This window comes from Thamnophis elegans, chromosome Z, assembly GCF_009769535.1.
Source record: "Thamnophis elegans isolate rThaEle1 chromosome Z, rThaEle1.pri, whole genome shotgun sequence".
NCBI lineage: Eukaryota > Metazoa > Chordata > Lepidosauria > Squamata > Colubridae > Thamnophis > Thamnophis elegans.
In genome coordinates, this window is record NC_045558.1 from 25,568,087 (window position 1) to 25,582,848 (window position 14,762).

The window sequence follows — 14,762 nt, forward strand, 5'->3', positions numbered from 1 at the left end:
GGGACCCATTTATGTCAAGAAAGGCTACAGTCAAAGGACTTGATTAGTGGTGGGATCCTGCCAATTTAACAACCGGTTCGGTGACTGTATGTTTTGCATGCGCCCACTCTGAACGTGTCAGCAGTTTTAACAAAACTTACCTTCCACTTTGCTTATGGGGAGTAACACAGCTAAGGTGCGGCAATCTGCTCTGTAGCACGAATCAGCTGACAGGATACTGGTAAGTAAAACGCAGGGGTGGGTGGAGAGGCCAACCTGATCATTGGAAAAAACCAGTTTGCTCCCCAGCTGATCTTCAGAGCTACAGGTTCACCTGAACTGGTCCAAACCAGCTGAATCCCACCCCTGGATTTGATGGATGAACCAACAGGTAATCAGAGAAAGATGGTGGGAATATGCAGAATAACTTTACACAAACAAAAAATAATACCAAGCTATAAGAAAAGAAGCTGACGTACCAAAAATGGAACCAGATATCCTGGAGGAGAAAGAAGTGTGGGCACACAATCAGTTGCTTAACCATAAAGCCCCAAGAGTTGATGGAATTTCTACAGAATTGCTGATACCACTGCCAACAAAAGCACTGACAGCGCTTTGCCAAAGTGTATGGAAGTGGTCAAAAGAAAGAAAAAGGCTTCATTGATTGTACAAAAGTGTTTGACTGTGTTGACCATGGCAAGCTCTGATCATGCGCCAAAAGACCTAGAAATATCATCTCACTACTTCCAGCTCATTCAGTCATCGTACTCTAGTCAGGCAGCCACTGTAAGAACGGAATATGGAGACACAAAATGGTTCAGAATTGAAAAAAGCATTTGGCAAGATTGCATCCTGCCACCTATACTGTTCAACATATGCATAGAAACTGTTATGAGAAATGTCCATTTGAATGAATCTACCATTGGGATTAAAATCAGTCTAGGAACATTAACAACCTCCGACATGCAACATCGTTTGTGGAAAGCAAGGTGAATTTGGAGTGATTAATCCTGAGAGTCAAAGATGAAAGTGAAAAAATTGAACTGCACCTTAACATCAAGAAAACAAAAATAATGACAACTGCAGAGAACACACAGGCCAGAGTGCAAATTGACAATGAGACCATCAAAATGGTAAAAGGATTAATCTTCCTGGGCTTCAAAAATTGACCAAAGTGGAACCCTGAGATCAGAAGGTGTATAGCACTTGGAGGAACTGAAATGTCTGGGACGAATAACAGCTGTAAGAGTAAAGGCATCAGCCTGGTAACCAAATGCAGATTAATTAATGCAATATTTTTTTAATTGCTACTAATGGCTGCAAAACGTGCTCTGAAAAAGGCAGCTAGGACTGGGGTGGATGCCTTTGAACTGTGGTGCATTCTGGAGGTGACTATTACACATCCTATGGACTGCAAAAATAACAAACAAAGAAATCCTAGACCGAATGTCTCCAAAAATATAATTTGAAGCCAAGATCGCCAAACAGAGGCTGTCATACTTTGATCATGTCGGGAGAACTGACTCACTCGAAAAGTTAGTCATGCTGGGAGTGATCAGCATAAAAAAGAGAAGGGGCTGCCATACTATCCACTGGCTGGACACTATAAAGGACAACACCAGGATGACCATGGAGGATCTGAAGGAGGTGATGCAAGACAGAAGGTCATAGAGAGTGGCTGAGGGTCGGACATAACTGAATGGCTGACAGTGGCAATGACAGTTATTTTAAAGTGAATGGGGAAGTTTAATTAAGATATGATAAAGTCAAAACTTGATGAGACTTTTGCATTCACATTTTCATTAGTTTTACAGTGACTATAGAGGCACCCATTATCTGACCTGATTGTCGTCATCCAACATGTTCTCCATAACTCAGTATAATATTGGTCCTGATCCAAAGAAGAGTAACATATGAATGTTCTACATTGTATCTGGTTTTTACTGGAATTTTTATATAGTTACCTCTAGTAAGATAGGTGGATAGTTAGGTGGATATACTAGATAGATAGATAAACAGATAGATAGATAGATAGATGATAGATAGATAGATAGATAGATAGATAGATAGATAGATAGATAGATAGATAGATAGATAGTTAGTTAGTTACGGAGAGAGAGACAGAGACAGAGACAGACAGACAAACAGACATTGCATGCTGCACAACCAACTGCTAAGTCATTGATGGTTGTCTCTCCTATTTTCTATATTTCAAAATAGTGGAGAAGTAATTTAGGGTCAGTGACACATTATAAATTATAAATTAGCACTGCACTATGCTCTGCTGAATTTGCAATGTGTATTACTGTATCCTTTCCATTTTATTTGTTTTACCCATATCCAGCGTTGGAAAGAAATTCAATATTAGTGGAGGCAGTCAAAGAAGGCTATGATGGGCTTTTCCTGTAATTTTTTTTTCCAGTTTTACTGAATTTGGAATTATACAGAAAATGTGACAGGTTATGAATTATGCAATTCTATGGGGTTATTTTATGGAATGCCAAGCTAATAAACAGTTGGACATTGTTATTCCTTAGGTAGTTTGATACGTAGGTGTGTCAATACTTGTATGTGAATATATGCACTATTTTTAAATAATATACATAGAAAGGAATTCTTATGCTAATAAAAAATAGTCTGCAAATTTATTGATGCCACATGTAAGAAACTAGTTTCCTGCACTGAACGAACATTATGATACAGGGCTTCATTAGGTAAGAATTGTATTAAGCTTGAGAATAAACTGGATTTGATTTTAAACAAAAACACCATTTCTGGCTCTCTAAAGTCTATGTAACATAACAGAAGGGAGATGTTTTTAAATACATTGGTCAGGACAACTTTCATTCTCTGAAGAACATACAGATCAATGCCAAAAACCACATTACTTATTTTTAATCCAGTGCAATATTCTTCTTGACTTTATAATTCCTGAACCTTTTTCAACATGTCTTCAATATAAAATCACCACTCATTTAATAAATAATTGCCTTTACTGCATAACAGATTTAATCATGCTTTTTTCTTCATTTTGACACTGCTGCTTTGATATCCAGTTGCCATTGACATACAGGCTGCAAGTGCAAACACCATTGTAGAGATTCTCCCTCCCCAGTTCCTTAATTTTCCACTCTAAAATAGACTCACAGAAAATTAAAATAAATTATAAATTTATTACATTATTACACAGGTCTCCATAGGATGTCATCAGTTAAGCCAACATGATGGCCTGAAAGTTCAAATTTTGATCATACTGTTCTCAATCTTGACATTATTAATACAGTATTGAGATTTTAATCAGTGTAAAAACTAACATAATACTAGGATTTTAATTAATTTAAAGAGTGATATTTTCATATCTTCTCTAAAACCCAACATGAATGAAACCATTGAGTTAGATCAAGTCTATTTTATATTTTAAACTATCCTTTCATTTATCACAAAACCCAAGATGCCATGACTATTACATATAACCAATAGTCCATAAAATTATCATTTTTCCAGACTGAACCTTTCATTGCATGAGCTGGTTGTAGTAGCCTCAATCATGTTTAAGGATTAAGCTACGCTTTGGAGAAAGGACTGTGAGTTAACTGGATATATTTATATTTCTTGACTATTATCTATATTCTGTAGACTGATCTTTTGTTTTGGCCCTAGGTTTCTTGAGAGACACAGTGGAAACTGTTTGCATTTCTCCCAGAATAATTATTTTTGAAGTGTGGACATGGATCAAAAAGATCTAGAGAAACCAGACTCCCATTTCACTATTTTTTCTTTCCAGCAGGATCTTCCATATTCATAGTCGGACTTTAGGGAATTGATAAAAACATGACAAAAATCAGAAATAGTCACCAACTTTAGAGATAATGTGAACACAGAGAGTTGCCACTAAACAAAATCTGTCGAATAAAACTATAATTAATATGCCTTCATAAATAAGATGTCTACAGCAATATTACAGCTTGCTGACTTTAAAGCTACTTTCTACTGAAAAAACAAGGTAGAGTATTAAATTATCATCTTATTCACTGTAAACAATAGAATACAGCACATATAGTCATAAATTAAACTTTGGTGATGCAAATACCACTTTGAAATTACTCCTTGCTAGAATTCATTACTAGAAAGAAGCAGTACGTCAGAAATTTTGAATCTTAGAAGAAGTTGCTTTCATAAGAAAACATTTTTTTCTTACAAAGTCAAGATTCACAAGTTAGTTCTTGACTTATGACCACTGTTGCTAAGTGGGACAATTGTTAAATGAGTTTTGCTTCATTATGTGCCCTTTCTTGCCAGAGTTGTTTTAAAAAATGAATTCCTTCACTTGATAAATTAGTATCACTAATGAAGTGAATCTGGATTCCCCATTGACTTTGCTTGTCAGAAGGTGGCAAAAAGATTATCACATGAACCTGGCATATTTCAACCATCATAAATATGAGTCAGTTGCCAAGTGCCTGAATTTTGATTACATTACCATGGAAATGCTGCAATGGTCGTCATTCCCTTTTTTCACTGCCTTTATAATTTCAAACAGTCACTATATGAACTGTTGTAAATTGAAGACTACCTGTATAGAGATGGAGCCTTTGCTGTTATTAACAGATAAGGTCTACAGTTAAAGGTAATAACTTTTTCTAACATATACTACATACAAAACATACCTAGCTTGTTCCATTAGAGTAGCAAATGATATCACAAATGGAGTTTTAAATTCTCCAGATACCTCTCTTAATTATTTACCAAAATCCCAACTATGTATCTGATCTCATTTCTTTGCAGCACTTTTAATCCAAGCAACAAACATTAAAAAATCTTTAATGAAGAACTACAAAGTGACTGTTCAAAGGTAAATAGAACACATCAATTTTCAGAATGTTACAGCTCCCAATTTGTTTTTTACTTAAGATTTTTTATTATTATTTAAATTATCTTGCCCACAATTTGCTGCACTTTTTTCAGATTAAATTTCATTTTACAATACAAGGAACTCATTTGCTTTTACATTTCCACATAAGAAGCAATTAGAATTTATTTTATTTTCTGATGTGGCACTTACTCTTTTGAAGACCATACCATCTGAAATTAGATTTCACCCAACTCTACTGGCCTTTCCTCTACTGGAAAGCTTTTAAACATGGTGGTTTTCCCAGACATGATGGTCAGAAGATTAGTAGGGCCCATAAACTGTTGTTAATTCACTGTTGCTTGGTTTATCCTCAGTTCCTTTACTCTTGGTAGTTTTTTGCTTTTTATTACTTGTCATTTATATGGATGTATTAAACTGGCTGCCCAAAGTTATTGTTTCAATATAGGTGGCCATATAAAACAAAGGAATCAGTCACTTAATTCATATTCTAGATTTTGTTCTAGAAATCAAGGTTCCATTCGTGGTGCTGCATCCTTCCATATTTCCTTGAAACAATAATCCTATAAGATACTGAGACAGAATGACTGGTTCCCAAGATATTCCAAGAACTTCCAGGGCTAAGGATGGATGAGAAACTGAATATCTCTGCTCCTAATCCAACCCCTTAACCACTACATCACATTGCTTTGTGAAATGATAATGATCAAGACTATAATATGTTTAAAGAATTATTATGCTTAATATTATAAACATGTGCAGGTAAAAAGCGCCATCTCACTTCTTCTGATACAATATTAGTTAGAACACATACATTCAACTTGCTTCAGAACACTGGACAACATTTACTTAACTACAAATATAGAAGCAATCAGTCAAAATACCTTCAACTGGGCAGAAACGTATTGCGTATGGTAGAATATGACTATCATTTTTAAGCATTTAATGTTTGCATATAGTCAAGAAGACAGATGCACACCCAAAGCACTGACTAATACATGACATTTACCTAACAGGTAAAGTGAATATTTGCACCTGCATTTTGAAGCTATCACATAAAGTTGAAATGGCACCAGGGAATTGGAGAATGAACTCTTCCATCTGGTACCTCTGCAGCAAATATGCTGCTCCACTCCAATCTCTTTCCAGTTTTTTGACAAAAAAATGCTGCTTCCTAATGGAAATGCTGAACTTAAATATTCAACTAAATATAGAGCACTTCCTGATCATTCAGACCTAAGCATCAGCCTGTTTCAGTTTTTCACCTTGATCCTCCTTTAGGCAACCTCAACCCATGGAAAACATCAACTGCAGTCTTGTTTTCAAAATTAATTTATGCAAGCAAATGGAAACATACTTGTAGTTATAGAAAATGGATCATGACTGTATTGATTGAATTGTAAGATAGTTTTTGAATGTGTAGCATTATATATCTATTATTCCCAATACTGTAACTAATGTTCTTTGGATGAATTATCAAATTATTTGAAACAGTAAATATTTCCCTAAAAGTTTTTTAAAATACAGGAAAATAAGACAGTAAAATGGAATAAAATGTGCAGAAAACAGAAAAGCTGTTATTCCAGGGTTGAATATGCATTTAAATGAGAATAAATTGATTTAAAATGTCTAGTTTTTCCATTGCTTTCTCCTCCCTTTGTTACTCTTGTTGCTTGAAAAACTTGTCTGAGAAACTGCAGGCTTTCCTAAATAATCTAAGACAGATTTCTACAATCTCCCAACCTGATTTTAATGGCATCCATAGGACTGCAGGATCACAACAGTAAAATTAAGCAGCAAACCAACAATTTTCAGACACTTGCTTGGAATTTAAAATTGCACTAAAAATAAAACAAGGGCTAAAATCAGTGCAGGTGAAACAGCTTTTTTGCCATTTTTAAAAGCTCATTTTCAACTCCTCCAGGGTAATTTTTTCATTTTCTTGTTAGGGAAATTCACATGATATGGTCAAAAAAGTCAAGATGATGGCCACAATGATTCAATCAGAGTTGTGTCTGATTTTTCAGTAGCATCTTAATGAGCGTTGTGTGAATTTTTTTGACCCCATTTTGTGGACACCTCTTCATATATACAGATATATGCAGCCAGTACAAAGTGATGACGGGGAAATGATGAAATGTGAATTGCAACATGACACACACTCTGGCCTTTGCTGTTTGAGGCCCAAAGTCATAGACAAGTCCATATGAGATATAATGCACAGGTTAATATTCATCAGTTCTCCCGTGATACTCATATCCCTTCAGTCCTCAAATCACCAGCAGTGCTAAGAAACTAAAGTATGCCTACTTCCCAATGTAGGATGTGGGAGAAACAGAAAAAAATAATCCCAGTAAATCATAAATACTTTTCTACATTAAAAAGATGGGTAAGTAGTCACATGTCACAAGAGAATGAAAGTGCATTATCTTTGTCACTGTGAGTTTCCCACTAAAATCATGGATTAAGAAGTCATCACAAGCATCGGATCCAGTAAAATGGTGCAGTACAGATTTGTCTTAGGCTATTTGAAGCCAATTTTTTCCTTAACTTATTCCAATACCTTTGGAATAAGCTTTCTGCAAAACTAAAGTCCTAATAAGTCTGCTGATTTTTTAAAAAATGCACTAAAACTACATTTTAAAGTCAGCTTTTAAAGCAACCGTTTTAATATTTCTGCATAATTGTTTCATTAGAAGTATTATAAAGATTTTTAGTAGTCAGCAATATAATGGTTAAATAAATATCTGAACTGCATAAATATCTCTCCAGGCACATTCATTGTAAATGCAAAAACAAATATCAACACCAGTTTTAGAGTATCCATTTACTTGCGCTTTACATTAGTGAAGTATCAAATTCAATCATACTAAGGGTAAGTAGTTCTTTTGTACTCAGGAGCTATATTTTTCCTCTATTTTGTTTAAAAAGTAAGGAATGAAATCTAGTATCTCAAAAGGAGTGGATTTTGTGCTTGCTGGAGGGATTTAAAGCTGCATTAAAGTCAAAGAAGGAATTAAGTCATGGCATTATATCTGGTAACTCCTATTTCATTATTTCCAACCAACAATCTGCAAGAATCACAACTGTTTACTGACACGACCAGAATTGCAAGGATCATGAGTTTCTATAACATAACATTCTGGACAGCACCAGATTGCCTAGAGATCTCAGATACTTCCTTTTATTAATTATTGGAATTCTGTGAAATTTTGTTAGCCTCAGTGTCAGCAAACTTGAAATTGTTAGCAAAGTTTTTATACTCAGGAGTTGGAAAAAGTTGCCAAATCTTAGGTCAGCATTACATTAGCAAGTCAAAATGCATCTTGTCTTTCTGAGTTTCTCCCTGTTCTTTTTACTGAACATAGCCAAGAAAGAGATGGGAGCTTTGCTTTAATCAATATTTGTCATATGATTTGGAGTAATAAATTGTGGTTAATTTCAATTTGGACCTATTTAAAACAGCTTTTCCCAATATGATGTGATATGCTTTCCCAATTTGATACTCTTTATGGTGTTGGAGGTACAAATTAATTTGCACTAATACGAATTACATTGTACATTATAAATTATACTACAATAGTAAATTGTAATACAATTTCTCTCACACAAATAATCCGTGAGAATTCTGGGAGTTACTGTCTCAATATACATAGAACGCATCTGGTTACGGAAAGCTGATGTAATGGAATGTGCACCTGGAGAAGGGGGAGAGGTAATTCCCACAAGAGCAGTGCAATTTCCCAGGGAGGAGGCAGTGCATTCCAGAAAGAATCTCAAATTAAGAAACTATACAGTCCCAAGCTCGATTGGGGAGAGAGAAAGAAGTTCAGGGTAGTCACACCTCAGAATCTCTAATGTTGGAGAGATTAACCTCTATTAGGGTAGAGAGTTATAACCTCACTCTGGCAAGATTCTATTCATTAGGTATAAGAAAATAAAGGACTGAACTTGATTGGATTTCATTGTGTCATCTTTGACTTTGAGCATGAAAGCATGTTTGGCTCTAAATGAATACATAGAGATGTCCATATAATTTTCTTGGTAACAATAAGTTTTACTTTCATGTGAGGTGGGCAGCTACAGAAATGTGATAGATGATAGATAGATAGATAGATAGATAGATAAATAGATAGATAGATAGATAGATAGATAGATAGATAGATAGATAGATAGATAGATACAAACAGGCAGGCAGGCAGGCAGGCAGGCAGGCAAGCAAGCAGGCAAACTGATTGTAAAGATGAGAGGGAGAGAGTTACCACTGTTTTTTCCATTTCTTTTTATTTTCCTACCTAGCATATGGTCTCATTTTCCAATGCAAGTACTCACTAGACCCAACCTGTTTAGCTTCTTTTGAAGGTTGGGTGATGGTATGCGAGAAAGATCTTGAAAAACACAGCAATTCTGCCTGAGGTAGGTAAGTGGCCACATCGCCCATAGCTGCTATCTCCTTCAGCAAACCCAACACAAAAGTCACCTTGGTGCAATGTGGGAAACTCCGCAGGCCTGCCTGTCGCAAACATTTCATATTGAGCAGTGAATGTCCAGAATTGATCCTGACCACCTCTGAACTTCTCCAAGTTCAAGCTCCCATGGGAACGCAAGAATATTAACTAAACTACCATCTGCAGGTTGAGACAAATTCTGTGCAGCTGTTGCAATTGTATCATGACAGTCTGCAAATTGGTCATCTGTGCCTTCACTTGCATTGCAACAACATAACTATCAGATCTTCAGCAGGTAGAGGAATTCCTTGAGGATCAGAGGCCATTCCTGAGAGATTATGAGACTTGCAAGACTGATGCCAGCCTTTCCAGATAAACCAACAGGAAACAGAACTAGATGAGCTGCTCTACTTAATTGTAAGACTGCATTGACAGAATCTGCAAGTCTCCTGCTATCTCTTTTACAGTGTGAGACATTAAGGAGGATCCAGCCTCAGCTTCTTTCTCCACTTATTATACAACCCCTTTAGGCTATGCCCCCTCTTACCTGCTATTCCCCAGGCAGCATCTCTTTATCCCATTTCTTAGAATGTTTCTCACACAATACCATCACCATTATGTGCTACTGCCTAGCTTTTGTTGTGAATATTGACTTAAATATCTGAATTAGGAACATAATTACAGAAATTATATTGAAATTATATATTTTAAGTACCATATGGCAAAACATTTGTCAAAATAATCTGACTAGCAACAGCAGCAATGTTATTTGATAGATCTATTTCTGGTTCAAAAATCTTACTCAGAGCATACTCATCAATACCTCCACATCAACTTGGAATGGACAAGTTTTAAGTTTCACCACTTACCGTGAGTTGGATGAAAACATTGCAAATCTGCAAATGACACAGGACTCACAAGTCCTACTATTTTTACTTTGAAGTCTTTTTGATTGGTTTAGAATTAGAGGACATGTTTCAAAGTTTCATACTGCTCTTTGTTCTCCTGATTTATTTTAATTAATTTTACAAGAGCTTATGACTACTCTGGTTAGGACCAACCCTGATGGGCTTATAAACCCAATAAATAGATTTATGTCATGTACATTTGTCTCTTGCAAACTAAATATGTAATTATAACAGAAAAACTTGAATTAAATTTTTAGACTAACTTTGACAGCATAAATTCTAGACATATGCAACATTCACAGTGTTTCTCACATAGCAGCCTTTGTACAGCAGGATATTTTCCTGGGATCACAATGTAAAACTTGTGACAGGTTGTGCATACACACACACATTGAGCCGCTCTTTCCCTTTGGTTTTAAGAGCTATACAATCCTAAAATTATTTAGTTTTAACTTTCTATGTAATCCCTTGGAATGAAATAGTCATTCAGTGGGACTGACTATTTTTCATACATAATTTAGAATTTCAATCTTAAAACAACATAGTTGTTGTTTAATAGTGGGACTATTTAAAAGAAAATTGCATTCAGTTCAAGGATACTTCCTTGAGTTAAATGTATATTGAAGATTGAATAAATAAAAAGTTGATTTCAAATGGGATTCTGAGTATCAAAATCTTCTTTTAAACTTGCTTAAAAACTAAGCCCTCAAATACATTCCAGATGAGAGGAAATCATAAGCATTTTATATTCAAAATGAGATCATGAATGCCTCTGTAATTCAAAGAAGCAGAGATTTCTCTGGAAGTTTAATGCTCTTAGAGAACATCCTGTCTGGAAGTTAGGGAAGACATAGCCAATCATTGATTAGAGGCACTTGAGAAAGCTTTCAATGAGCACCCAGAGGTCCTCCAGGATTGCTTTTAGGTAGGACAAATATATATTGCTGCCAAATCCAAATCCATCTTGCTGAAAATGCATATTTCTGTGCAGATAGTTACATTTTCACAAGAGACACAAACAGTCTCTCTCTTTCTCTCTCTCTCTCTCACACACACACACAAACACACACACATTCTGAACACCTCTATCATCTGAAGGTTTGTTTTTTCCTAATACATCATTCCTGCCATGAAATTCCAAGGTTCAATCAATCTCGATTTTTAAAAAAAAAAATTCAATGCATTTCTCTAGATACATGAAAAGATTGTAGTGTTCCTAACTCCCAGATGCAGCAGGGAGAAAGGGGAGCTTAACAGTTCAGTCTCAATTCATTCAGACAACAACACCTGGCTTCGGGAGGTGGAGGGGGGGGAAGGAAGGCTGACCTCGGATCGCTCTCTGGTGGATAGATGGCTACATTTCCCTCCCCGCGTGCTGCAATTTCTATGCACGGCGCATCAGGCGCGGAGTCGCGTTTTGGAAGAGTCCGCCGGCGCCGCCTCCTCCCAAGCGCCCGTCTCCGGGCAACAGAAAATCCCAAAGAGCAGGCGGGCCTCTTGCTGCCTACTCCACTGGCGTCGCTTACCTGCTTCCCAACAGAGCCGCGGCCGATGCGAGTGTCGAGCAGGTCGTGCGGAGTTTCGTTGCCTTCACTGGCACTATAGAGGAGCCGAAAAGGGACGCTCTTCTGCATTTCCCTGAAGCGATCCGCAGCCTTCCTCTCCATCTCAGTCAACAAGGTGTCTCCTGGGGGTGGGAAGGGGGGGGAGACGGTAGCGGTCAACCAATCCCAGCTGGAAGGGTTCATAACGACGACCCTCGGTTACAGGGTGCGGGTGGAAAAATGGGGCAGCTGCTTTCCACTCCGGAGACAGAAAGCAAAGGCCAGCTGCATCTTACATGCACACAGTGTGTGTCTGTACGTGTGATATTTGCCATGAGCTTCCTTCCCACACGCGCGCACGGCACACAGCTAACCCTGGTTCCTCTCTTTCTTTCCCCGGGCCGGCGGCGCCTGGGATGCTGCACACTGCAGCGCCGAGAGTCACCTAAACCCGCGAAGACGAGCTCCTGGCAAGGCGAGCTCTCCATACCCCGGCAGGTCCAGCAAACAGCGGCAGCCGTTTTCTCAGCGGCAGCCGCTGGGCGAAGGTAAGGAGGTTCTTACCTGCGCGGCCGCAGCGAGCTTTCGAGGGCATTCCGACGGTCCAGAGCATCCAGGCGAGCAGAGGAGCCGCGATGTGCATGGCTGGCTCTTGGGAGAAGTGGCGGGAGGAGGAAGGTGAGCTGCCCGCGAGAAGCGAGGATCACAAGGCGAGAGGGAGAGGAAGAGAGCTCCTACGGCTAGGTTGCTGCTGCTGCTGCTGCTGCTGCGAGCAGGAGAGACGCCTCCTCGCCACCGCCTCAGTGCTGCATTGTGTGCCGCCGGCTTCCGCTCGCGTCGAGAGCTTTTACTGCATTGGGTATCTTGCTGTATCTCAGAGGCTTCAAGCTCCTCCCTTCTCGCTTTCCTTCTCAGCTCCAGGCGAGGGGACCCACGGTCGGACAAGCTGTCTTCCTTTCTGCATCCCTCTGCCTCCGATCTGGAGAAAGAGACCCAATGGCTGGGAGTGTGTCTGTAAGGGGCGGGGGGGGGGGGAGAGGTGACGGCAAGAGAGAGAGAATCTGAAAAATGCATTTACTTAAATTCGGGTTAAGGGGACGGGACATCGATTTCCTATGCACATGATGTTTTCATTGAAGTTGAGAAATTATTTTTCAAGCTAATGTGGAGACAGAGCAGGCCAAATACTGTAAATTGTGGTAACAATCCAAAGGGTTACTAAATCTTGACAGAATACATCCTGCTAAACCACAATGTCATTTGCTTACTACTGGAATTGGGTTCCAGCCACTGTATTGCACAAATCATGATTTAGTATCCAATTTATGGTTGATACAAACCATAATTTGGTGCAAGGTGTGAGCCCACCATGTCAAATAAAAGTTCAATTATTACTGGAAATGGGTATTATACTCATACTTACATCATAATGTAAGCTGCCCAGAGTCGCTTCAACGGTGAGTTAGATAGCATATAAATTTAATAAATAAGTTATAATCAATAAAAATGAAATGGTAAACATTTTGAGAAAAGCTTCATTAGTTTTCTTGGATGTCCAAATGGAAACTTCATGTACTTCATATGAAATGTGTAAAAGGAAATTAAACACTCCTGAAAATAGATTAGGAAGCTACTTTTGACAGAAGCTCCTGGAAACCTCCTCTTCACGTTAGTCGGGTTCAGACATTACTACAGTTCATTTTGCAAGTTTATAGGTTGCTCAAGTACTTTAAAAAAAATCACGATTGGTTAGATTGCATGAAGATGTTGTATGGACCAAAACATGTTGTGTTTTATAGAATTGTTATGTGGTGCCTCAATGTTCACTCATTTTTTTTAGTCTGTATTATTTTAATGAGTTATGGGGAATATTCATTGTTCACCCGAGTGATGTTAAGTTGGGCTATTATATGAATTTTCTAAAATAAATATTGTGCTAAAACTAGACAAATTACATGTCTTGTTTGATGCATTAGTGTAGCCAACACAGTTTAGTTTTATGTAGCACCAGGCCACTGTTGTTTGCAAAATGAACTAGTTAAAAATTATTACCTGTCTTAACCTAGGCAGCCATTATATATTTTATCTCTATGTCATTCATAAACTATTATATGTTTAATATGATTCTCTGGACAGTATATCTTCCAGAGTTCCTAACCAAACAACATATAAAGAAAAAAATGCATAAGATGCTTGTTTTAAATGCCATTTTCTAGAATGGTAGTTGTGTTTTTATAGCCCACAACACTATTGAACTTACCCAACCCAATATATTTCAGAAAGACACAATCAGAAGAAAAGTTGAGAACACGTGTTGAGAAGATGTTGAGTTAGAATTTTCTAACATTCCAGATGTTGAAATTAAACTCTATGGGTCAGAAATTGGGATGAAGTAACTAATCTGCTCCAAGAACACTAATTTATAATCCAGGAAGCCTTTTTCCCCCCTTCATGTCAGAATGTAATCATAATATCTGAGACATTCAAAACTATTCTACTTTACAGGCAAGGAACCAAAACTAGAAACTTACAAAAATGTAAATATAGGTTTCTCAATTTAGACAATGCTTAAATATTTGTTTGCTAGTTGGCAGATAGATTAGATTTAGGATTAGGATCTATCTTGAAACTATAACTGTGTGTCATCAATGATTCAACATTGAATTAGATGCTGTTTTAAGGTACATTCTTTTCATAACTTGAATGGCAAGATGGGGATATCGCAGATGATGCAAAAATTAGTCCAATACATCTAATAGATTAGTTAAATGCACTGGAAGTAGTTTAGAGAGAAAGCATGTTAGTTCGCTTAGGAAAAAAATCATTTGCATAAGTTATGATTTATGATGGTATTTTATGGTTATGATGATTTATCACTTGTTGCTTGCATATACTCTGAGAGCTTATGCACCAGAGACAAATTCCTTCTGTGTCCAATTAGTTGGCCACTAAAAATTATGTTCTATTCTATTGTTCCAAATAAAGAAAATATTCTATTATTTTGATTTAATCA

At 37.4% G+C, this 14,762-nt stretch overlaps 1 protein-coding gene across 5 annotated transcripts in view; it reads right to left on the bottom strand.

The window, feature by feature from the left end:
- ADAM22 (ADAM metallopeptidase domain 22) overlaps window positions 1-12,536 on the bottom strand; it is a 169,483-nt gene extending 156,947 nt beyond the window's left edge. For all 5 annotated transcript variants that reach the window (XM_032238212.1, XM_032238211.1, XM_032238210.1 and 2 more), the window contains exons 1-2: window positions 12,314-12,536; window positions 11,732-11,892 (exon numbers count right to left, since the gene is read on the bottom strand). In XM_032238212.1, the coding sequence (XP_032094103.1) occupies window positions 11,732-11,892; window positions 12,314-12,392 (240 nt within the window). In that variant the 5' untranslated portion in view covers window positions 12,393-12,536. The remainder of the gene's footprint in view (window positions 1-11,731; window positions 11,893-12,313) is intronic.
- Window positions 12,537-14,762: the final 2,226 nt, after the last annotated feature.